Genomic DNA, 25282 nt, shown 5'->3' with positions numbered 1-25282 from the left:
TGATTAAAGTTGTTTTTCAAATGAGAAATCTAATGTAATGACTGTTTTTCTATTATTCTTTATTAAGGACTCTGATGGCGATGATTCCTTTCACGACCTTGACATTGGAATACTTCTCACTGAGCGTGATGGTACTGTGCTCACATCTTCCCAGCATCTCAGTCCAACCTCGCTAAAAATCATCATTGAGGGACAACTTGTGAAGGACAACATTCAAGATCTGCCAAAAGCAATGTGCATTCTGTTTGCACTCCATCTTAACTACCCCAAGACTATGAAGCGTACATTTCAGTTCATCCAAAAGGTATTGCTCTCGTTGGGCCACACTGACCTAAAGCCAAAGCTACAGACTTTGAAAAATCAGCTTGCAATGTAAAGATATGTCAAGTCTACTGTAAGAAGCTGTTGATTACTTTTTTCTTTTTTTTGCCACACCAGCAAAAACACTTTCTGACCTGTGGGGTAAACTTTTTTATTTTCAGAGAAGAGAAGGTTTTTTGTTTTTTTTTCCTAAATTTGTGATTTTTTTGTAAATGTTTTTCTTGCACATTTGAGTGGGGTTTCTTGTGAATTTAAGTGTAATGTATTTACCACTTTATTCTCCGGGGACAACCAGGTTTTTTTCTTGTAAGTTTGTGGCACATTCAACATTCAACACCCACACACTCAACACACACAAACAACACAGGCACATACAACGTCCACACACACATTCAACACACAAACAACACAGGCACATACAACGTCCACACACACATTCAACACACAAACAACACAGGCACATACAACGTCCACACACACATTCAACACACAAACAACACAGGCACATACAACACCCACACAAAACTGTTTCAATTATTTGAAATTACCTTTTTCAGGTTTATCTTTTTAGGTTGAACATGTTGAGGTTGACCTGATAAGTGTGTCATAACAAGTTTGCCTGTCTTTTGCCATTTTTCTTAAAAATAAAATGCATTGGAACATTAAGAGGTGTTTTTTTTTTTTAATTTCCATCCAATTTAATTGAAATAATTTTTCATAGGGTATTTAAAAAAAATTCAAAACTAAATTAGAGGAAAATACAGTAATTGTAATAAATGATAAGTATCAATAACTAGTCATATTAGCTAGTTTTAGCTAATGATTTTGAGTACACACTACTAATAAATATAAATAATAAACTTAAGGTTCCGTGTTACTACAACTCAACATATTTAGTTTTAGCTTGGTAAAAGGTTAGAGTTCCATGTTAATACAATTCAACATATTTAGTTTTAACTTGTGTAAAAACTAAAGTGGTATAGGGCAACGGGTTTCCACACGATTTGCGAGTAAAGTCAACTAATCCGGGTTAACAGTGTGTGACATTCCTGAACTCTACCCCCCTCTCTCTCACACACCTTCCCTCCTCCTCAGAAGCCCCCTTGTGCAATGACAATAAAGATTGTTCTTTTCTATTCTATATCCTGAAATAGGCCATGATCATCTAATGAAAAAACAGTTCATATAAAATAAACACATAAAAGGCACCTTTTTCTTATTACATTTTAGTTTGTGTTTTTGATGGATACAGTAACACAGTAACAAAATGTATACATTAATGTTTATATAAAACATGAAAAGGTTTAAAGAAGGCACTTTCCACCAATATATCGGTTGCAGCACTTGGTAGAAACAAAGATATAACGTGTACACTCAGCGTGTCCTTTAATCCCCCACCCACTAATCAACCCCACCAGCCACCCTTTTGTGGGCATATGTGTGACAAGAGAATGTTCACCATATTCTTAATAATGGGAGGAGGTGGGTGGAGGTCGTGCGGCAGGTGGTGGGCGAGGACCATCTCCCAGGCATCGATCAGACGAACATTCAGTCCTTTGAACATGGTTCTGTCACACCGTGGTGAGGTCTTGGGTTTTTTATGTTTTGGTCTTGTCACTGCTTTTATTTTGAAAAGTAACTCTCCTCTCGTTTCAGATCACCTGCCCCTCCCTGTGTGTCACCTGCCTGAGTGTCTCCCCTAATTACCAATTGTGTTCACCTGGTGCTCCTTCCCTCATGTGTTAAATAGTCTGTGTCTCCCTTGTCCTGTGCCAGTGTGTCGTTTTTCTTCTCGCCAGCATTTCCACAGTTCTTGTCATCGCCACAGTCATCTGCCTTGCTTCGTTTTCAAGTTTGTTCTCCTCGTAAGAGTGATTTTCTTTTGTACATTTTCACAGCTTAGCTGCTCCCTTAGTTTGTTAGTTGTTTAGATTGCCTTTTGTTTTTCCTCCTTAAGAGTGATTTTGTGTTATTTAGTTTTTGCCCTTAGATCGTTCCTCCATTTTACGGAGTGGTTTTTAGTTTAGTCTTTTTCCCTGTTGAGGTTTTTCCTCCCTTTTGGAGCGCCTTTTGTTTATTAGTATTTTTGTTTGTCCCTGTTTCCCCCTTTCCCTTGTCTAGTTATTTGTTCATTACCCCATAGGATAGTTTGCCCTGAGTGCCAGGAGTTTTGTGTTTTTCCCTTTTTGTAGGGATTATTATTGTTAGGTCCTTTAGACTGTTAATGTTCATAGCCTTTTTGTTTCCTCTGTTCGGGGAGTTCCTCTTGCTGACCAAGTAGCTAAATAAAGTGCTTTTGACATACTCTGATATATCTCTGCGTCTGAGTCCTGCTTCGAGCCCGGCCTGACAGGTTCTCAGCACATTGTTACACTGCAGTGAATGCCAGTCACTGTTGGTTAATGACACAGTGAGCGTCAAAGCTTTGAGGTTTCCTGTTCGGATAACGACCAGTGTACCTGGAGACCTGTCCAGCAGCCGCACCACCGCCCTGTGGATGTTCTGCAGCCGCCGGATGTAGATCTCCATTGGCAAAGTGCCAAAGTGAGCCCAGACGCCAAAAACTACAACAGTGTTGGTGCCTCCGATGACACCATCCAGTTCATTGGCAATATATCGAAGCTCACTGGTTGAGACAACAACGATACGGATCGGAGGACCATGGAAGCGGGACGTCACCAAGATGTTGTTTGCATAGTCCAAGGAAATGTAAGGTCCAGCTTTTTGTGGGCTGTGCAGGTCAAACTCCTTAAGATCTGAAAGTATTACAGAGAGAACAGATGAAGCTGCAGTGCTAGCAAAATCAAAGTGTTTCCAGAAATCCCTGTGGTAGATACCTGGTAGTGCTGTGTTGAGGTATTCATAAAACTGCCTGACAGTGGAGTCTCCATACATGTGGACCACTTTGCCTTTCAGACACTGAGTGATGGCAGAGGCGTCGTTGAATTGGTGAACTGTGGTGCCATCTAGTGCTCGCCACACACCCTGGTAGTAATAGCCAGAGGGTCCAGATGTCACAATGCTGCTCTTCACCTCTGATTGATCTGAGAGGGAGTTAAAAGTGGAGTCATTTTACGTCTTTGTTAGTGTCAACATAAAAAGAAGCCATTTTATGGCTTGTATTTATTTCTTATGGACTATCCTTACTTCTGAGGGACTAGATTCACTTCTAACTGCGGGTGCCACATTCATAAACTTTTAGCCTTATGCTCCATACTCTCAGCACACTTGGGCCAAACTCTCTCTATAAGAGAATTCTACACAAAAGCAGGAAGAAAATCATGATTTACCTTGCTTTTTAGGCAACACAGTAACACTGGCCGGTCCTGAAGCCCGAATGGAGACTTTCATGTTGACACCACTGAAAAAAAGCACATCTAATAAAATATCTCTCACACACACTCAAGTTCAACATTACTATTGGTTCTACGTGACAGTGGCCTTTCCCCAGTTCTACCACATTTCAGGAAATTAAAATGTACCCGAGCCAATCTGGGGCCGCACCACAGACCACAGCAAAACTGGCCAATCAGGGACTGTGTTGTAGATGATGATGCAATATATAAAGGGTGCTGCTTGCCAAACAGAAATAGAAGCTGGGGTGGTCTGTAGCGTAGTGGGTTACACAGGCGCCCCATGTGCAGAGGCTACAGTCCTCGCTGCGGCGGAGCCGGGTTCGAATCTGGCCTAAGCTCCCTTTGCCGCATGTCCTCCCCTCTGTCACCCCCTTTCTATCTGTCTCACTATCAATAAAGCCTTGAAAAATGGCAAAAAAAAAAAAAACTGAAATAGAAGCTCCCGAAAAAACAAACATGAATGCTAGCTTTAAAAAAGCTCTATGTGATAGGATGGTCTTACCAGGCTACAACATCGACATACAGTGGCAGGAAAAAGTATATAAACCCTTTGAAATTACCTGGTTTTCTGTTTTAATTTGTCATAAAATGTTTTCTGATCTGCATCTTGGTCCCAAGTAAAGACAAGCACATTCTGTTAGTCTATACTTGGGACTGATAAACTTGGGAATACATTTTCCCCTCAATGATGGCAATGATGCTGCCTGAGGCAGCGAAGCTCCCTCCACCTGTTTCACCGTTTGCATGATGTTCTCATGTTGGTATGCTGGGCTTTTTTGGCTCCATACGTAGTTCGTTGTTCTTCCCTAACAATTCAACTGTAGTTACAACAGTCCTTCTTTTTTCGGAAAGCAGTGGCATCCTCCATGGTGTCCTGCCATGACCTGTTCAATATTTTGCGTATAGACTCATGAACAGATATGTCAACCATTGCTAATGATTGCTTAAAGATTTTAGCTGTGTCACACCGTGGTGAGGTCTTGGGTTTTTTATGTTTTGGTCTCGTCACTGCTTTTATTTTGAAAAGTAACTCTCCTCTCGTTTCAGATCACCTGCCCCTCCCTGTGTGTGTCACCTGCCTGAGTGTCTCCCCTAATTACCAATTGTGTTCACCTGGTGCTCCCTCCCTCATGTGTTAAATAGTCTGTGTCTCCCTTGTCCTGTGTCAGCGTGTCGTTTTTCGTCTCGCCAGCATTACCACAGTTCATGTCATCGCCACAGTCATCTGCCTTGCTTCGTTTTCAAGTTTGTTCTCCTCGTAAGAGTGATTTTCTTTTGTAAATTTTCACAGCTTAGCTGCTCCCTTAGTTTGTTAGTTGTTTAGAATGCCTTTTGTTTTTCCTCCTTAACAGTGTGTTCAGACCGGACGCGTAGCGAATATTCGCGTCGCGTTACTCGCGCGAATTGATACGCGCGAGAATTGAATTTAATTCGCGTCACTCGCGCGAGTAACGCGACGCGAATTTTCGCCCAAGAGACTATTTAGCGCCAAATAATTGCCTCCATTTCATTCTGTCATCAACCATGGCTGACATTACAAGCATAGCGTCCCTGTACCTGCTCTGCCGTCTTGTCTGGGTGAGTGACATCATCCGGAGGCACACTCAGCACGGAGAGAGGACCGCAGAGTACTTCCACCTTTTTCCTGTCCCTCCTGCCGACCCACTCCTCCTTCCTGCCTCTTTTCTCCTCTCTCTCATGTATGTATCTCGGACACTGTCGTCCAGAATCTCAACGCTGATAGGCTGTCCCGACACAGCGTCACGCGAATATTTCGCCAAAGTTGAATTTATTGAACTCACACGAATTCGCGTTGTTTCATTCGCGCCGCGAAATTCGCGTCAATCGCGGCATTCGTGTCGCGCGAAACCCGCGATTCGCGCCGCCGGCAAAAATTTGCGTCTATTCGCGTGTTTGCATTGACTTTGTATGTAATCTTGTCGCGCGAAATATTCGCTACGCGTCCGGTCTGAACGCACCGTAAGAGTGATTTTGAGTTATTTAGTTTTTCTCCCTTAGATTGTTCCTCCATTTTACGGAGTGATTTTTAGTTTAGTCTTTTTCCCTGTTAGGTCATTTCCTCCCTTTTGGAGCGCCTTTTGTTTATTAGTATTTTATTTTGTCCCTTTTTCCCCCTTCCCTTGTCTAGTTGTTTGTTCCTACTCCGTAGGATAGTTTGCCCTCAGTTTCAGGATTGTCAGGAGTTTTGTGTTTTTCCCTCTTTTTAGGGATTATTAGTGTTAGGTCTTTTAGACTGTTAATGTTCATAGCCCTTTTGTTTCCTCTGTTCGGGGAGTTCCTCTTGCTAACTAAGTACCAAAATAAAGTGCTTTTGACATACTCTATCTCTGCGTCTGAGTCCTGCTTCGAGCCCGGCCTGACAAGCTGTTACTCTGGGGTTCTTTTTTTATTTTTATTTTTATTTTTTTTACCTCACTGAGCATTCTGTGTTGGGCCTTTGGAGTCAACTTGTCTGGGCACCCACTTCTATGGAGAGTAGCCACAGTTATCTCCATTTGTGGACAATTTGTCTAACTGTGGACTGAAGTCTGATGCAAAATATCAATTCTTGATCGTAATTCCCGGTGATCTCTTTTTTGCCAAGCATGGTTCATATCAGCAGATATACTTGTGAAGAACAAACTCCCAATTTTTTACTCAAATCTTGTTTCATTGATTGGACTCCAGGTTTGCTAACTCATGACTCCAGTTAGCTCTTGATGAAGTCATTAGCAAAAGAGTTCACTTACATTTTCCACCAGAACTATGAATGTATCATGGATGTGTTCAATAAAGACATGGACTATTAGAAATTGTTGTGTGGTATACCTGGGACTTAGATGCAGATCAGATCACATTTTAGAAAAAAATTCAAAGGGTTCACATGCATTTGTTACCACTGTACATACAAGAAAGGAGCAAAAAACATCTTAAGATGCAATGAGTTGCATGCAGTGATGAATCATCAGATAATCATCATCTGACTTTGCAGCTGCCCTCAGCTTTACAGATATTGCAGCAACTTTCTGCTCATTGTTCTGGTTTTACGCCCCACTACTTTACTGTTTTAGACAGATATTCTCCTCTTGACTTGGTTGAGACACACTAGAGCTTAAAGGACAGTGAATATTATACACATCTGTGTATAATACCTTTTCTACTACTACTACACTACTGAATATAAAAAGACAACTGTCTGTCTGCGACCACTTTAGCCTAAGCTCGCTGTGCTGCCTTGATGTGGCAAAAATGGCAAAATTGCAAAAAAAAGTGTGCATCTTGAAATTTCAGCAAAATCCAGATACAAATTTTAAAAGAGACAAGAAAAATGAGGATACAAAAAATGGATTTGTTTTATCTCTTAAAAGTATTGATTAAATCTTAACTGCCTGGAATTGAAATAAATTAAACTTTAAATTAAACCCTCTAAGGAGATACACATTGGTAACACTGGTATATATCTATTAGAAGTCTCACAATATGCCAGACCTGTCTTTCTAAGACCTCACCTTTGAAAGAGTTTGTCCTCGTTGGCATTGAGGTCTTGGTTGAATCCTCCCATAGCATGGTTGATCCTGGCATCACAACTCAACTTTTTTGGCTTGTAGCAGAACCAAGGTTCGCCTGTATGGAGGTCAGTGTAGTTGCACAATGGCTGGGTTGGACGTAGGCACACGTTACAGAAAGTAGTTTCAGAAAGTGAGCCTGATTGGAAGACACTTTTGAAGTAAATCCTGTCAGGCTGTTCACTGTTCAACCTGTTCAGCACTTGAATAGCCTCACGAGGGTGAACCAGCATCACCTGATTGGAAAGAGAACCAGAGTTGTCAATAAGACCAATGACATTCATTCACATACTCATTCACAGACAAATAAAGACATTTATAAAGATTTACTTCTTTGTAAATTAGATTGGTCTTCTATCACTGGAGAATTGTCCATTCACTAAACCCCTCTCCCGATAAATTGATTGTTCAATCATAGCTTAGCTGCCACCTCTGGGCCTGAACAGTGAGGCCAATGAGGAAGTGCCATAAACCTGCATTCTTTTTAATGGCCAGCAGGGGGCGACTTCCCTGGTTCCATTGGGGTCTATTTCTATGTCAATAGGAATATGATCCTACTTCTCACTTGGTTTATTACCTCACCACATTCTCATAATGAAATCAATTGTGAGTTTCAAATCTTCTTCATTACAGCATGATGCTCATTTAGTAAATTGTGGTCCCATTTGAGGTAAAGTAGACGATACAGCAGGGTATGCTCGAGAACATGTCTACCGTATGATTGATGTGTTACTCCTACTGGGCACTGTGTGTTTCCGTCTTTACTGTTTCACAGTATATTTTAATTTCATCAAAGTTAACTGTAACATTTTGTTTGGGGGGCAGGGTTAAGTGATTAATCAGTTAGAAGATAGATTAAAAACTCCACTTTTAACATGATAAATGAAATCACCTCAACCTGTGCGTCTCCTTCCCAGAGTAAAGAGAAAACAGCAGAGTAGCTGCCATTGTGATGATCCACCACCTTCCCAACCACACCTGCACCAAGCTTCTGATTGTGCAGGCGGGCCACCAAGAAGTCCCCCCCAGACTTCTTGGGACGGCCATGGAAGTCAGACATTTTGATCATAACCTCCAGCTGATCGCCGACATGCCACTGTCCTCCTGTCCTCCCTGGGAGAATGGTGAAGGTGCTGTGAGCTGGATCACTGGTCTGATTCAGGGAAAGAGGATCTGACAGAGGTGGAGCTTCAGGCCAAGCAATGGAGTCTAGTAGGCGGCGTTCCTCTAGAGCATCCTCAGGTGATCGTGGCTGGAAGGTGCAGAAGCTGTGATGCATGTCAGGCTCAGAGGAAACTTTTGGGACGATGATGGTGGACTTCACTTTAGTCTGAGACTAGCAGGAGAGAGATGGTGGCAAAGATACATCAAACAAATGCACTGAGAGCAAATTAGCAAAATATGGAAAACAGAAAAGCACAAAATTGGTTTGTGGCACCTTACAACCAGGACACACAGGCTGCCGGGGCAGTAGGCTGGTATGTGGTGGTGGAGGTTTGGACTGGGTTTGAGCCTTCAGTAAGAATGGATAGAAACACATGGATCATTTTGGTCTAAAGTATAGGATATTTCCAGCCCTACCCCTAAAATATAATTTAACTGCAAGAACATTACTGTTTCTGAGCCACATTGTTCTCACCTTCAGAACGTCTGTGTTACGTAGCAGAAAGGTGAAGACAAGGACAGCCAGGAAGAGAAAAATGGCAGAAAACTCCTTTCTTGTACAAACTCTGGCTTTCATGATCGCCTTCATCTATGGCTGCAGCATGACAGTGTGGCCACTTCCTCTGGTGCTGGATTGAAAAATAAAAGTGAAACTTACAACTTGTTGTCTCGAAGAACATTATTTCCTCATTATAAAATCTTCTTTACACAGACAATGTAACAGGTCTGGCTTTTAAACATTAGGACTTAACTTGACTTAAATCTCTTTTAACATGATGAATGAAACATCTCTGTAATGTTACATAAATATCAACCATGAAGTTAAAACCCCATGAGGCCCACAGTAAAACTGAGCCACACTAATAAGGTACGTTGAAATGTTTTATACATGGGATTTATATGTCATGCGATAAATTATTTTACTCTAACATATAGCCAATACTATCAACAGATTTAATAATAACACACAGGCTTGTTCAACTTCTATTGCATATAAACACTCTTAGAAATAAATTTAAAAAAGAAAGAAAGCCTCAGTGCTTCATTCGACCTCATTTTCCCATCCCAAGTTAACAGAACAACTGTATTGTTTGCCTTCACCAGAGGTGGGGGAGTGCCCAATAAAACATACTCTGCTGTATCGTCTATTTTACTCTAAATGGGAGCATCGTTTTCAACATGAACACATTATGAGAATGTTTACTGAGGTAATTTATCAAGTGTATGTCTCATCGCCACACACATTCACAGCAAACACCTGATTGAGCCTTTGTTTCTGGAATTAGAAATCTAACAGAAACAACACCAAGTTCTGTAGACTTTGTTCAAGTCTAACATTACAGAAGAGTAATTAAATCAAATGTGGCCACATTCACCTTAAATATTAAGTCTTATAACACACCAGATCAATGAGAATGCACTCTGTCGCTCTTTTGTTCAAATGTAAATATTTTTTTATTTATTTTAAACGACATACAATGCCTTGAACAAATAGATTTTTTCAACACACATATGGCGTCCTCTCTTGTTCCCTTTACACTAAACCAACCGATCAGAGTACACGTCATCATGCCCAACGCTTTCATCCCATCCCCATCAAAAAGTCTTCCTGTAAGTCAACTCACCAGACTGAAGAATATGATCCAGAAGAATACAAAAGAAAGATGTTCTCTAAATTTATGACCTGAGGCAGGGCTATGGCAAAGGTTTACAAATGAGTGAGGTCCCGGTTTTTTCTCTTAATATATTGTATTTGAGGCATTTCAGGGCATGCATAATACATGCCCAAATGACACCTACAAATGCAACCCAAGCTATACACCGACACAGGTTCATCATACATTATTGATTACATCATGTTCATTTGCTTGAAGATCATTTCAAATACTTTGAACCAATTAATGCATGTAATCATTGTCAAAATACTATTACAATTACAACTAATGAAAAAAACACAGGAAAAAACAGCACATTCAGGTTCTATTATAAAAGGCTTGTTAAATAATCTGAACACTTAGTGTTTAGTTTTTTTTTTTTTACATACTTTTAACTTAAAGTTGTAAGATTAGTTTTTAAATCTGTGGAAGTGACTTCTTACGGTAAATAATATTTGCATTGAAAATCCACTCTTAGTCTGTCCAGTCTTTTTGCTGTTAACTTGTGTTAATAACGTTCTATTGGCTTAAAGCTAGCTAGCCCTACTTGAGTATTGTTCCATTCTTGAAATAAGTGAAGAGTGCTATCTACATAATGTATCAATATGCTATAATAATAAATAATAATAAAAAACTGGCCTTAAAATAGTGTAATCCATGCATGCAAAACTTATGCAAAAAGCACAGCCCTTTCCTTTGAAGCTTTTAGTGTGAAAGAGGTTCTCCTCCTTCAATGCAGTCTGGAATTTGTTGGTGTAAAGGTCTCAAGTTCATACACTGGAAGCCCATAAGTAAACACACACTGGAGAAAAAGTACTGGTCTCAATGCAGGCTTTTTATTTAGGTCACAGGTGAAGTTATGCAGATCTGGACTCAGACTGACACAGCTCTCGCAGGATCCCAGTCAGAATGAGCCCCGATTTTTTGTAATAATTTACATTTTATTCTTCTTCAGGGTTCGTACACTTTTTTAGCAATGGTTTTCCATAACTTTTCAATGACTTTTCCATAACCTTTCAATGAATTTTCAAGACCAAAAAATTAACGCATTTCAGTCGGACCACTGTAGTCGGTGCCTCTAAATCAAACCACAGACACATTTTGATACACCTTGCTATGTTTTAATTTCAACTTAAATTCTTAACACATATTTACCATAGCATACATCTCACCAAACACACCACAAACATGGAGTGTTAACAAGAATAAAGGGATAGTTCAACATTTTGGCAAATTGGCCCATTGCCATGATTCCTATAGTCATAGCAGTAGGTTTGTTACCTTTATTTGTCGGTGTAAGTTTTTTTTTAGAACGGCGGAGCAGAGCCGTGAACTGCTCAGAGCTATGCTACGGAGGCTCATGGGATTTCTTGGTTTCCCTCATTAAACTCATCAAATACAGAATCCAACAACTCCAAAACGCTCTGGTGGACAAGTTGTGACCTACACATTCATCACGCTATGAGATAATAACAGAATGTTACCAGACGGAGTTGTTTTAGAGGTAAATGCAAAGACCGCTTGCTGAAAAACTGTCCCTGAAGGCAACATGCATCAGCAGTTTTACATAAATTTACCTCTAAAACAACTCTGTCTTGCATTCCTTCTTGATTTCCAGTGACTGCCTCTCCGATATCTTGTTGGTGGATTTCAGTTGATTCAGACAGGTTTCAGCTGAAAATCCCACACTGACCTTTAGGGGAATGACAAAATTTGGTTATAAAATATTGCAACACAAAATGGTGAAATGATTAGTGAGTGTATCATGAAATAATCCGTGATTCTTCAAAGATATATTTTGTTTAACATTTCATTGTTAGTCATTAATCAAATGCAGAGTTAAGAGTATGAACTCACAGGGGCAGTACACTGAATCTTGAAACACAGAGTGCATAGAATTGTAGTAAAATAATAAAAAACATTACAAACTAAGGTCGTTAGCATTTGAATCCACATGCCTCATTTTTATCTCTACAAATGTGTCCCCGTTACAGGGACACATTTGTAGAGATATTTTCAAGGTTATGGGCTCGGAGGGAGTAAAGCACTGAGAAACACTAGGTATAGTCAGAGAGGGCCAGATAAGAAGAAATGTGTGTGGAACATATTCCTTCAACAGACGCCGACCGGAAGCTCTAACACCAAGAGGCTAAGGACTTAGCCTAGGGTGTCATCAAGGGCAGGCTGAGTCTAAACCAGGGTGCTGACCAATTTTGTACATTCACATTATAAAACTCTGTGTAAAAGTAAGATAGACATCCTTTCTCTGACGGGGGTTGAAGCTAACTGTCTTACAGACTGAGTTCTGATCAGATTAAGGTCCAGGTACATGATTCACTCTGTCATTGCTGGCAATGACAATAAAGATTATTGTATTCTATTCTATATCCTGAAACAGGCCATAATCATTCCTCGCCTCTGGAATGCACTTCCACTGACCTTACGCAGCATAGAGTCCACTGACAGTTTTTTGGTTTTTTTAGATTATTTTTTTTGGCATTTTACTGCTTTATTAGATAGAGACAGACCCGGTTCCGCTGCAGCAAGCACACGGCCTTCATGGTAAGCGCTCTACCAGTGTGAGCCACCGGGACGCCCCCCACTGACAGTTTTAAGATAGAACTTAAAACATATCTCTTTAGGCAGGCTTTCCCCTGATGTTGATGTTTTTCCGGGCATACGTGAAGTTACCTGTTGTTGTGCTATTGTGTGTTTTTTCTGTTAACTCTATATTTTACTGCATTTTATCCCTGATGTAAAGCACTTTGTGATTGTATCTATGAAAAGTGCTCTATAAATAAATTTTACTTACTTACTTACTTACTAATAAATAAACAGTTCATATAAAATAAACACATATAAGGCACCTTTTTCTTATTACATTTTAAATTGTGTTTTTGACGAATTACAGTAACACAGTGACAAAATGTATACATTAATGTTTATATAAAAGATGAAAAGGTTTAAAGAAGGCACTTTCCACCAATATATCAGTTGCAGCACTTGGTGCAAACAAAGATATAACATGTAAACTCAGCTTGTCCTTTAATCCCCCACCCACTAATCAACCCCACCAGCCACCCTTTTGTGGGCTTATGTGTGACAAGAGAATGTTCACCATATTCTTAATAATGGGAGGCGGTGGGTGGAGGTCATGCGGCAGGTGGTGGGCGAGGACCATCTCCCAGGCATCGATCAGACGAACATTCAGTCCTTTGAACATGGTTCTCAGCACATTGTTACACTGCAGTGAATGCCAGTCACTGTTGGTTAATGACACAGTGAGCGTCAAAGCTTTGAGGTTTCCTGTTCGGATAACGACCAGTGTACCTGGAGACCTGTTCAGCAGCCGCACCACCGCCCTGCGGATGTTCTGCAGCCGCCGGATGTAGATCTCCATGGGGAAAGTGCCAAAGTGAGCCCAGACGCCAAAAACTACAACAGTGTTGGTGCCTCCGATGACACCATCCAGTTCATTGGCAATATATCGAAGCTCACTGGTTGGGACAACAACGATACGGATCGGAGGACCATGGAAGCGGGACGTCACCAAGATGTTGTTTGCATAGTCCAAGGAAATGTAAGGTCCAGCTTTTTGGGGGCTGTGCAGGTCAAACTCCTTAAGATCTGAAAGTATTACAGAGAGAACAGATGAAGCTGCAGTGCTAGCAAAATCAAAATGTTTCCAGAAATCCCTGTGGTAGATACCTGGTAGTGCTGTGTTGAGGTATTCAAACCACTGCCTGACAGTGGAGTCTCCATACATGTGGACCACTTTGCCTTTCAGACACTGAGTGATGGCAGAGGCGTCGTTGAACTGGTGAACTGTGGTTCCATCTAGTGCTCGCCACACACCCTGGTAGTAATAGCCAGAGGGTCCAGATGTCACAATGCTGCTCTTCACCTCTGATTGATCTGAGAGGGAGTTAAAAGTGGAGTCATTTTATATCTTTGTTAGTGTCAACATAAAAAGAAGCCATTTCATTGCTTGTCTTTATTTCTTATGGACTATCCTTACTTCTGAGGGACTAGATTCACTTCTAACTGAGGTTGCCACATTCATGAACTTTTAGCCATATGCTCCATACTCTCAGCACAACTCTCTCTATAAGACAATTCTACCCAAAAGCAATACTTTTTCCCCATGTGTTATTGCCTGTTTCCTTCCATTGTATGTAGCACAGTCCATTTTATAGGGCCACAGGGAAAATGCACCGAGCACTATTGTTATACTGTGGATTTTTTTCTGCTCCTTCTTCTTCCGGACACAATTTCGTCCCGCTACAAATTATAAATCAAAACGTGCAGTTTGATTGGGATCTGTGTGCAATTACTTTTCTCTACGGAATAGGATTTTTTTGTGTCGCGAAAAACAAAATTTTGCATTGAAGTGAATGGGACGGCCCAAAAAAAAATGAGCGAAAAAGAACAATAATTGGAGATTTTTAAACGTCTACTTCTCCGGCATAATTTCACCTAGAGACTCCATTTAAACTTTAAACAGTAGACACAAGTCTTGTTAATCGGTGTATTAATCCACGTTTCGATAAGTCATATAGTTTTATATCAATCCCTGTTCAATTACCATGATCATTTTTGGAGAAATTCTGAGATTATAATGGGTGTGTATTGCATGGAATGTTCGTGTCACAGTGTGTGACAGGGAGAGAAAATATTGTCAAAAAATAAATTTGAAAACTGCGCTCCAGGCCGCAAATTCCACTCTACAGAAATATTTTATACATAGAAACTTAGTAAAATTTGTCTTCTCACTCACAACCCTCTGGTAAAGCTGTCAGAGTTATAGTTTGGGCGTAGGACGCACAGATGCGCCACCAACACGCACCAACAGCCTCATTGGCTCCCATATTAAAAACGCAGGAAGATTTCTGAAAAAGGGAGATGTAACAGTTTTTTTAGATAGCTCTAACAAAGCTATTTTTTCATTTTTCATTAAAAAAACATATGTAGACATTCAGAAAGAACTCAGGACGCTCAAAGTGAAGTCGAATCAATGATAGGTATTATGGTTTTGCCAAAAATGCTTTCTGTTCGAGGCCAGAAATTCCAGTCTGTCCACCTCTTGCTGCTGTCACTGTTCCTGGACATTCAGGTGGCAGTTAATTATGTTGATTGCTCTGCTCTGATTGCCTTTGATCTTTGCTCTGATTGCCTTTGATCCTTTGATGTGATTACAGTTACAGATACACGCATACACACATGCGCGTAAGCGTGCACACTCCTCCAGATACACAGGCTTCAAACACACACACACACACACACACACACACACACACAGGTAACCTTATGTGATTTTAATTACACACACACACACACACACACTCAGGTAACTTTATGCGATTTTTCTTACACACACACACACACACACACACACACACACACACACACATTTTGAGGTTAAAGGGCATAGGTTGCTGTATAAATAAATACTTGAAAAGGAATGCTTGTTGTAGGTGTGCTCCTTGTATATAATATAGTATCAAAACATTACTAGTATAAATTGTTTGTAATCTCATCATAGTGTACACACACCGGCAGTAGCCCCTGTGGCCCTTTCAGAATTTCCCCAGAGGAAATTTTCTAGTTATTATTACTAAAGGCACTGGTAGCAGGAAGAAAATCATGCTTTACCTTGCGTTTTAGGCAACACAGTAACACTGGCCGGTCCTGAAGCCCGAATGGAGACTTTCATGTTGACACCACTGAAAAAAAGCACATCTAATAAAATATCTCTCACACACACACTACCTCCTATCACAGGAGCTCAACATTACTATTGGTTCTACGTGACAGTGGCATTTCCCCAGTTCTACCACATTTCAGGAAATTAAAATGTACTCGAGCCAATCTGGGACCACAGCACAGTGTTGTGTTGTAGATGATGATGCAATATATAAAGGGTGCTGCTTGCCAAACAGAAATGGAAGCTCCCGAAAAAACAAACATAAATGCTAGCTTTAAAAAAGCTCTATGTGATAGGATGGTCTTACCAGGCTACAACATCAACATACAGTGGCAAGAAAAAGTATATAAACCCTTTGAAATTACCTGGTTTTCTGTTATAATTTTAATTTTAAAATGTTTTCTGATCTGCATCTTAGTCCCAAGAAAAGACAAACACATTGCGTTTGTCTATACTTGGGACTGATAAACTTGGGAAGACATTTTCACTTCAATGTTGGCAATGATGAACCTTTGGCCGAGATAATCAGACAAGATTCAGAGATAAAGGGTGTGAAAGTGGACCAGACGATACATAAAATTAATCTTATGGCAGATGATATAATTCTGTATTTAACAAAACCATCTGATTCCCTTGCTAAACTAAAAACCGTTTTGCATGCATTTGGATCTGTCTCTGGATATAAGGTCAATTATGACAAATGTGAAATTCTCCCACTCTCAAATTTTGACTACACTGAAAATCAGCAAAGAGGTCCATTTAAATGGTCTCCAAGCGGGATAAGATACCTTGGAATTATGGTGGATAACAACCTTAAAAATGTGTACAAACTCAACTACTTACCACTAGTTAATCGAATAATAGAGGATTTACAGAAATGGATGAATTTACCTATCACTTTGATCGGCCGAATAAATTGCATTAAAATGAATATACTACCAAGGCTGCAGTACCTCTTTCAGTCCTTACCGATTCCAGTGCCATCCAGTTTTTTTAAAAACCTGAATAAACATATTAGACAATTCATATGGAATGGTAAGACTCCAAGGGTCTCAATGAAAAGCATTATTTGGCTGCCCAAATGCGACTCGTTTCTTTTTTATTTGAAAAGGAAAATGTCCCACCTTGGGTCTCAATTGGAATGTATGCTCTTAAAGAAAAGTTTCCTGCAGACTTTATTTATAAATGGACACCTACAACCATCTCCAGAAGAACCGACAACCCTGTCTTGACTCATATCATCAAAACATGGCATGAAGTCCGGAAACATATTGGACTAAGAAATATATTTTCACCCAGAACACCATTGAAACAGAACAAACTCATACCTATGTCAGTGGATAATAAGATCCTGGAAACGTGGCACCAGAAAGGGATTCATCATTTGGAGGACTGTTATAAGGATGGATACCTGATCTCTTTTGAGGACCTAAGGAGGAAATATGATCTGTCCAGCAGAAACTTCTTTTGTTATTTACAATTAAGATAATTTCTTAAATCTGTTTTGGGACCTGAAATGACTTTACTCATGCTCAGTGATCTGGAAAGACTGCTTCATGAGGGTAACACACCTCGTTTTATTTCAAAAGTGTACTCCCTCTTAATGGTTGATGCTCCAAAACCAGGTTTACATAAATCAAGGGCGAAATGGGAGTCTGACTTGGGTGTGGCAATGGGTACAGAGCTCTGGGCTGAATTGTGTCAAAAAAGTCTAACTGCCACTCTTAATTCAAGATACAGGTTGACTTATTATAACTTTCTTCATCAAACCTATCTTACGCTGCAGAAATTACATAAATATAAACCTGAGATATCCAACCTGTGTTTTAGATGTAGTATGGAGGAGGGTTCATTCCTACACTGCACTTGGTTATGCACAAAACTTAACACATTCTGGCATGACTTATCTGACATCATGACAAAACTCCTAGGACTACATTTCCCATTAGATCCTCAAACCTGCTTATTAGGAGATACTACAAATATTGATGCACGATTAAAAAAAGCTCAAAAGAGGTTTCTCTTACTGGCCTTGTGCGTTGCCAGGAAGTGCATCGCCATCACGTGGAAATCTGATTCCCAACTTTCTATAGGAAGATGGGTTTCAGAAATGAATAGCTGTGTTCCACTTGAAAAAATTACATATACACTCAGGAATGATTATAATACTTTTACAGAGATGTGGCAGCCCTATTTAGCATCTATGGACACATTGCCAGCATCTATGGTGGACGGGTTGTAGTTTTTGCATTCCATTTGTTGTCAGAGCTTACTCTTGTCTTCCTTGCCTCTCGACCGTTTTTTATTTTATTTTATTATTATTTTATTTTTTATTTTATTTATTTTTTATTTATTTATTTTATTTTCTCTTTTCTCTCTCGCTTTTCAGTTTGTGGGTGGGTTGGGGAAGGGGTTTGGAGTTGTGTGTTTGTGTTTTCATGTATTTCTTGTTGAATTGAAAACTGAAAAATAAAATATTCTAAAAAAAATGTTGGCAATGATGCTGCCTGAGGCAGCGAATCAGCCCCAAATCAGGATGCTCCCTCCACCTACTTCACCGTTGGGATGATGTCCTCATGTTAGTATGTGGGGCTCCATACAGAGTTTGTTGTTCTTCCCAAACAATTCAACTTTAGTTACAACAGTCCGTTTTTTTGGAAAGCAGTGGCTTCCTCTGTGGTGTCCTGCCATGACCTGTTCAATATTTTGCGTATAGACTCATGAACAGATATGTTAACCACTGCTAATGATTGCTTAAAGATTTTAGCTGTTACTCTGGGATTCTTTTTTTTTTTTTTTTTTTTTTACCTCTCTGAGCATTCTGTGTTAAGCCTTTGGAGTCAATTTGTCTGGGCACCCACTTCTATGGAGAGTAGCCAGAGTTATCTCCATTTGTGGACAATTTGTCTAACTGTGGACTGAAGTCTGATGGAAAATATAAATTCTTGATTGTAGTCCTTGGAGATCTCTTTTTTGCGAGGCATGGTTCATATCAGCAGATTCTACTTGTGAACAGCTAACTCACAAAGGTCAATGTAGCTCTACACCTCACTCAATGACTCAAATCTTGTTTCATTGATTGGACTCCAGGTTTGCTAACTCATGACTCCAATTAGCTCTTGATGGAGTCATTAGCCAAAGGGTTCACTTACTTTTTCCAACAGAACTATGAATGTATCATGGATGTGTTCAATAAATTCATGAACTATTAGAAATGGTTGTGTGGTATACTTGGGACTGAGATGCAGATCAGATCACATTTTACAAATGGATGCAGGATACTAGGTCATTTCAAAAGGTGCACATACATTTGTTACCACTGTACATACAAGAAAGGAGCAAAAAACATCTTAAGATGCAATGAGTTGCATGCAGTGATGAATCATCAGATAATCATCATCTGACTTTGCAGCTGCCCTCAGCTTTACAGATATTGCAGCAACTTTCTGCTCATTGTTCTGGTTTTACGCCCCACTACTTTACTGTTTTAGACAGATACTCTCCTCTTGACTTGGTTGAGACCAACTAGAGCATAAAGGAGAGTGAATATTATACACAACTGTACTACTACTATTACTACTACTACACTACTGAATATAAAAAGACAACTGTCTGTCTGCGACCACTTTAGCCTAAGCTCGCTGTGCTGCCTTGATGTGGCAAAAATGGCAAAATGGCAAAAAAAAAGTGTGCATCTTGAAATTTCAGCAAAATCCAGATACAAATTTTAAAAGAGACAAGAAAAATGAGGATACAAAAAATGGATTTGTTTTATCCCTTAAAACTATTGATTAAATCTTAACTGCCTGGAATTGAAATAAATTAAACTTTAAATTAAACCCTCTAAGGAGATACACATTGGTAACACTGGTATATATCTATTAGAAGTCTCACAATATGCCAGTCCTGTCTTTCTAAGACCTCACCTTTGAAAGAGTTTGTCCTCGTTGGCATTGAGGTCTTGGTTGAATCCTCCCATAGCATGGTTGATCCTGGCATCACAACTCAACTTTTTTGGCTTGTAGCAGAACCAAGGTTCGCCTGTACGGAGGTCAGTGTAGTTGCACAATGGCTGGGTTGGACGTAGGCACACGTTACAGAAAGTAGTTTCAGAAAGTGAGCCTGATTGGAAGACACTTTTGAAGTAAATCCTGTCAGGCTGTTCACTGTTCAACCTGTTCAGCACTTGAATAGCCTCACGAGGGTGAACCAGCATCACCTGATTGGAAAGAGAACCAGAGTTGTCAGTAAGACCAATGACATTCATTCACATACTCACTCACAGACAAATAAAGACATTTATAAAGATTTACTTCTTTGTAAATTAGATTGGTCTTCTATCACTGAAGAGAATTGTATATTCACTAAACCCCTCTCCCGATAAACTGATTGTTCAATCATAGCTTAGCTGCCACCTCTGGGCCTGAACAGTGAGCCAATGAGGAAGTGCCATAAACCTGCATTCTTTTTAATGGCCAGCAGGGGGCGACTTCCCTGGTTCCATTAGGGTCTATTTCTATGTCAATAGGAATATGATCCTACTTCTCACTTGGTTTATTACCTCACCACATTCTCATAATGAAATCAATTGTGAGTTTCAAATCTTCTTCATTACAGCATGATGCTCATTTAGTAAATTGTGGTCCCATTTGAGGTAAAGTAGACGATACAGCAGGGTATGCTTGAGAACATGTCTACCGTATGATTGATGTGTTACTCCTACTGGGCACTGTGTGTTTCCGTCTTTACTGTTTCACAGTATATTTTAATTTCATCAAAGTTAACTGTAACATTTTGTTTGGGGGGCAGGGTTAAGTGATTAATCAGTTAGAAGATAGATTAAAAACTCCACTTTTAACATGATAAATGAAATCACCTCAACCTGTGCGTCTCCTTCCCAGAGTAAAGAGAAAACAGCAGAGTAGCTGCCATTGTGATGATCCACCACCTTCCCAACCACACCTGCACCAAGCTTCTGATTGTGCAGGCGGGCCACCAAGAAGTCTCCCCCAGACTTCTTGGGACGGCCATGGAAGTCAGACATTTTGATCATAACCTCCAGCTGATCGCCGACATGCCACTGTCCTCCTGTCCTCCCTGGGAGAATGGTGAAGGTGCTGTGAGCTGGATCACTGGTCTGATCCAGAGAAAGAGGATCTGACAGAGGTGGAGCTTCAGGCCAAGCAATGGAGTCTAGTAGGCGGCGTTCCTCTAGAGCATCCTCAGGTGATCGTGGCTGGAAGGTGCAGAAGCTGTGACGCATGTCAGGCTCAGAGGAAACTTTTGGGACGATGATGGTGGACTTCACTTTAGTCTGAGACTAGCAGGAGAGACATGGTGGCAAAGATACATCAAACAAATGCACCGAGAGCAAATTAACAAAATATGGAAAACAGAAAAGCACAAAATTGGTTTGTGGCACCTTACAACCAGGACACACAGGCTGCCGGGGCAGTAGGCTGGTATGTGGTGGTGGAGGTTTGGACTGGGTTTGAGCCTTCAGTAAGAATGGATAGAAACACATGGATCATTTTGGTCTAAAGTATAGGATATTTCCAGCCCTACCCCTAAAATATAATTTAACTGCAAGAACATTACTGTTTCTGAGCCACATTGTTCTCACCTTCAGAACGTCTGTGTTACGTAGCAGAAAGGTGAAGACAAGGACAGCCAGGAAGAAAAAAATGGCAGAAAACTCCTTTCTTGTACAAACTCTGGCTTTCATGATCGCCTTCATCTATGGCTGCAGCATGACAGTGTGGCCACTTCCTTCCTTCTGAAAAATAAAAGTGAAACTTACAACTTGTTGTCTAGAAGAACATTATTTCCTCATTATAAAATCTTCTTTACACAGACAGTGTAACAGGTCTGGCTTTTAAACATTAGGACTTAACTTGACTTAAATCTCTTTTAACATGATAAATGAAACATCTCTGTAATGTTACATAAATATCAACCATGAAGTTAAAACCCCATGAGGCCCGCAGTAAAACTGAGCCACACTAATAAGGTACATTGAAATGTTTTATACATGGGATTTATATGTCATGCGATAAATTATTTTACTCTAACATATAGCCAATACTATCAACAGATTTAATAATAACACACAGGCTTGTTCAACTTCTATTGCATATAAACACTCTTAGAAATAAATTAAAAAAAGAAAGAAAGCCTCAGTGCTTCATTAGGCCTCATTTTCCCATCCTTAAGTTAACAGAACAACTGTATTGTTTGCCTTCACCAGAGGTGGGGGAGTGCCCAATAAAACATACTCTGCTGTATCGTCTATTTTACTCTAAATGGGAGCATCGTTTTCAACATGAACACATTATGAGAATGTTTACTGAGGTAATTTATCAAGTGTATGTCTCATCGCCACACACATTCACAGCAAACACCTGATTGAGCCATTGTTTCTGGAATTAGAAATCTAACAGAAACAACACCAAGTTCTGTAGACTTTGTTCAAGTCTAACATTACAGAAGAGTAATTAAATCCAATGTGGCCACATTCACCTTAAATATTAAGTCTTATAACACACCAGATCAATGAGAAGGCACTCTGTCGTTCTTTTGTTCAAAAGTTAATATTTTTTAACGTCAATGCCTTGAGCAAATAGATTTTTTCAACACACATATGGCGTCCTCTCTTGTTCCCTTTACACTAAACCAACCGATCAGAGTACACGTCATCATATCCAACGCTTTCATCCCATCCCCATCAAAAAGTCTTCCTGTAAGTCAACTCACCAGACTGAAGAATATGATCCAGAAGAATACAAAAAGATAGATGTACTCTAAATTTAGAGAAAGAAATTATCCAGAAGACTGGCTTGCGCAAAAAACGACCCACAGAGCAGAGGGAAGAAAGCAAAAGTCATGCTACTTTAAGGTTCAAGTTCTGTTGTCATGAAAAAATGATTGGTTAATTGCAACTGCCAACCAACTGGACAACTTCCTGTAACAGTTCCTCCTTTAACAGTATACTGATGGGATGATGGGAAGTTTTACTGTGTGTAGTTTTGAGCCTAACATAATTCTGTAGAAGACAGCCCTTTTGCATTGCAAATAGCCAACACCGAGACTGACCTAAAAGTGGTGGAATAATTCAGTTCTTAGTCTGACACAATCCTCTGTTAACTGTGTTTTAATTTCATTATATATATATATATATATATATATATATATATATATATATATATGTATATACACATATATATATCTGTTAACTGTGTTTTAATTTCATTATATATATATACATACATACATACATACATATACAGAGTGCACAGAGTAAACGTACTTAGTTATTCATTCACCACTGCCTGGGAGATTGGAACAAGCCCTTTAACAGGATATATTTACGCATATAACAGGATATATTTACGCATATATATCCTGTTAAAGGATATATATAAAACCTAACAAATACTGTTTTAAGGTGCCTCCATTGTAGTGTTTCCATTTTGTGTTACTTTATACCTCTATTCCACTGCTTTTTAGAGGAAACAACTGTACGTTTCACTCTTTATTTATGAAGTGAAAATTAGCTGAAAGGACAAAGTGATATTTACAAATATATTTTGATGTTACAAGTAATACTATATATTGTTAGTGATCCTGTATTTTTAACTTTCAATCTACAGATGAGTACAAAATAAAATATTTCCCTCTGAATTGCTGTGGAGCAAAAGTAAGCAGTCACATAAAATAGAAGTAGAATTTAAGAAGCCTACCTCAGAATACATTTTCTGCTTACACAGCTGTTTGAATCAACACAAATAACCCCCTGAATATGAACTTATTAACGGCATACGTCTATTGATTCACACTGCTACTCTGCCTGTGTTCCTGTTTCACAACACGCAGATCTCCCTTCTCGCAACAGAGGGCGGAGAAGAAGAAACAATAATTACACGTCGTTCATTTATTTTCGTCTGTATCTTTCCTTAGAATATATATTTCGCAAGAACACAGTGATGTAATCAAAGTGTGAGCATTTCGTTTTTACTTTTTCTCTAAAGTGGAACTTCAAATAAAGCTGCTTTTAGCGGAGAATGTGTCTTATCTTAGGAGATATATTAAGTGAGTACATGTTGAGGAAAACCTAACAAATACTGTAAGAGTTGTTAGAAAAACAGCCTCGTGAGGGATTTAATGAAAAGATATTAAAATACAGATTGACAACATAATCAGAATAGCGAGAGCGCCCACCTTTCTATTGTCAGTTCTTCTCCACCAAAAGTTCCTGCGTGCTTCTCTCATTGTCTGTTCAGGTCTGACACACTGAGGTGGCTTGACACTGTATCTCAACCCACCCATACCAACAGGATGTGTCTTTGTGAACTTGTGAAGTTTCCTGCGAAGGGAGGGTCCTTTCCTGTTGCGTTTACTACTCCCATAATTAAATGCGTTGCAGTTTCGCAGAACCGTTATATCTCTGATATTTCAACATTCTTCAAATACATTTGTCCAACAAACAGTGAGGAAATGTTAGTGTGCTGCTTTCTCTTCCTCATTAAAATTAAAGTGTGTTCTGTTTGCTCAAGCTATTTGAAAATAATAGTCATTTTGTTTCATTTATTTTTTCTTATTCAATAATTTATTCATTTATTTCTTTATTTATAAAAAAAGACCATGTACAATATTAATCATAAATGTTGCAAATAATGCAAGATAGAGGATTAAATATTTAGATACAATGGTTCATCACTGTTTAAAATCTTATAGGCATACATTTGAAACATTGGCGTAGCCACGGGTGTGCCGGTGCCACCCACAGAGGCAGCTGGCACACCCAAAAAAACTGCTGTCAGATGATGCGTTGTGAACAGGATTAAATCCACCAGCAGAGCTACAGTGATCACAGTGAGACTTAACAGCATTTCGTTGCTCATATTTGAAAAAGAGCTCGCGGAGAAACTGGACTCCGATGAAATAATAAATGCGTTCAAGGCCAAGCCATGCCGTCTTGCCCTGTACATTGAGAGCTGCGCAGTGCGCACAGGTGAGCACAGCATCGTTGTATCCTTTACTCTGCTGCTAAGCCCAATGTGTTCAGATGGTTAAATAGTTTTTTGATCACACGTAATGTGGATACGTTATGGCTTCGTGCATGAGTAAGTGCATGAATGTTATATTTCACTATGTTCATCTCATTGGGCACGCAATGTCTGTGTGTGTGTTGTGTTTTTGCGGTGTTATTTTGAGAACACAAAGTGTGCTTTTTCTATTACTTTGTTATGCTGGGCTTACACCAAACGATTTCCCCAGTCCCAGACTAAAAACTGAAAGTCTTTACTAAATCTAGGAGTTTTACTGGAGTCACGGCGTTCCTGTCATCTCCATGGTTAAGTGTAAGGTAGTAATCTGCTCTGTTTCATATCAGTCTTTTCCTAGTCTTTGGTTTGGATCATATCAAACGTGTTTGATATTATCTCAAGTCTCAGTGATATAACAAAATCACCAACCAATAGATGAGCAGGGAAAATGTCCCCGGTTCCAGACCGGCCA

General features: G+C 39.6%; 2 protein-coding genes across 2 annotated transcripts; both read right to left on the bottom strand.

The window, feature by feature from the left end:
- Window positions 1-1726: 1726 nt before the first annotated feature.
- Window positions 1727-8996, bottom strand: LOC131961104 (NXPE family member 3-like). Its single transcript, XM_059326373.1, has 8 exons — window positions 8883-8996; window positions 8682-8756; window positions 8136-8579; window positions 7187-7479; window positions 3612-3682; window positions 3159-3365; window positions 2675-3077; window positions 1727-1886 (listed from the first exon to the last, which is right to left on the bottom strand). The coding sequence occupies exons 1-8, from the start codon at window positions 8994-8996 to the stop codon at window positions 1727-1729; spliced, it is 1767 nt and encodes a 588-aa protein (XP_059182356.1).
- Window positions 8997-11823: 2827 nt separating this feature from the next.
- Window positions 11824-24083, bottom strand: LOC131961038 (NXPE family member 3-like). The gene is made up of 8 exons (XM_059326314.1): window positions 23984-24083; window positions 21390-21542; window positions 21189-21263; window positions 20643-21086; window positions 19693-19985; window positions 15715-15785; window positions 13771-13977; window positions 11824-13689 (listed from the first exon to the last, which is right to left on the bottom strand). Exons 2-8 carry the CDS (start codon window positions 21501-21503, stop codon window positions 13127-13129), a joined length of 1767 nt encoding a protein of 588 aa, XP_059182297.1. The 5' UTR covers window positions 21504-21542; window positions 23984-24083; the 3' UTR covers window positions 11824-13126.
- Between the last annotated feature and the right edge of the window lie 1199 nt (window positions 24084-25282).

The sequence above is a fragment of the Centropristis striata genome, chromosome 22 (assembly GCF_030273125.1).
Source record: "Centropristis striata isolate RG_2023a ecotype Rhode Island chromosome 22, C.striata_1.0, whole genome shotgun sequence".
NCBI classification, from domain to species: domain Eukaryota; kingdom Metazoa; phylum Chordata; class Actinopteri; order Perciformes; family Serranidae; genus Centropristis; species Centropristis striata.
The sequence above is the reverse complement of the archived record's forward strand: the minus strand, read 5'-3'. Positions and strand labels throughout refer to the sequence as shown.

Coding starts and splice junctions, on each gene's coding strand:
- LOC131961104 (XM_059326373.1), bottom strand. CDS start 8,996: ATGAAGGCGATCATGAAAGCCAGAGTTTGTACAAGAAAGGAGTTTTCT. Junction 8,580..8,681: donor CTGTGTGTCCTGGTTGTAAG/GTGCCACAAACC, acceptor CTCTCCTGCTAG/TCTCAGACTAAAGTGAAGTC. Junction 3,366..3,611: donor TGTGTTGCCTAAAAAGCAAG/GTAAATCATGAT, acceptor ACTCCCTCTCAG/ATCAATCAGAGGTGAAGAGC.
- LOC131961038 (XM_059326314.1), bottom strand. CDS start 21,503: ATGAAGGCGATCATGAAAGCCAGAGTTTGTACAAGAAAGGAGTTTTCT. Junction 19,986..20,642: donor AAGGAGACGCACAGGTTGAG/GTGATTTCATTT, acceptor CTTTCCAATCAG/GTGATGCTGGTTCACCCTCG. Junction 13,690..13,770: donor CCTCAACACAGCACTACCAG/GTATCTACCACA, acceptor TAATACTTTCAG/ATCTTAAGGAGTTTGACCTG.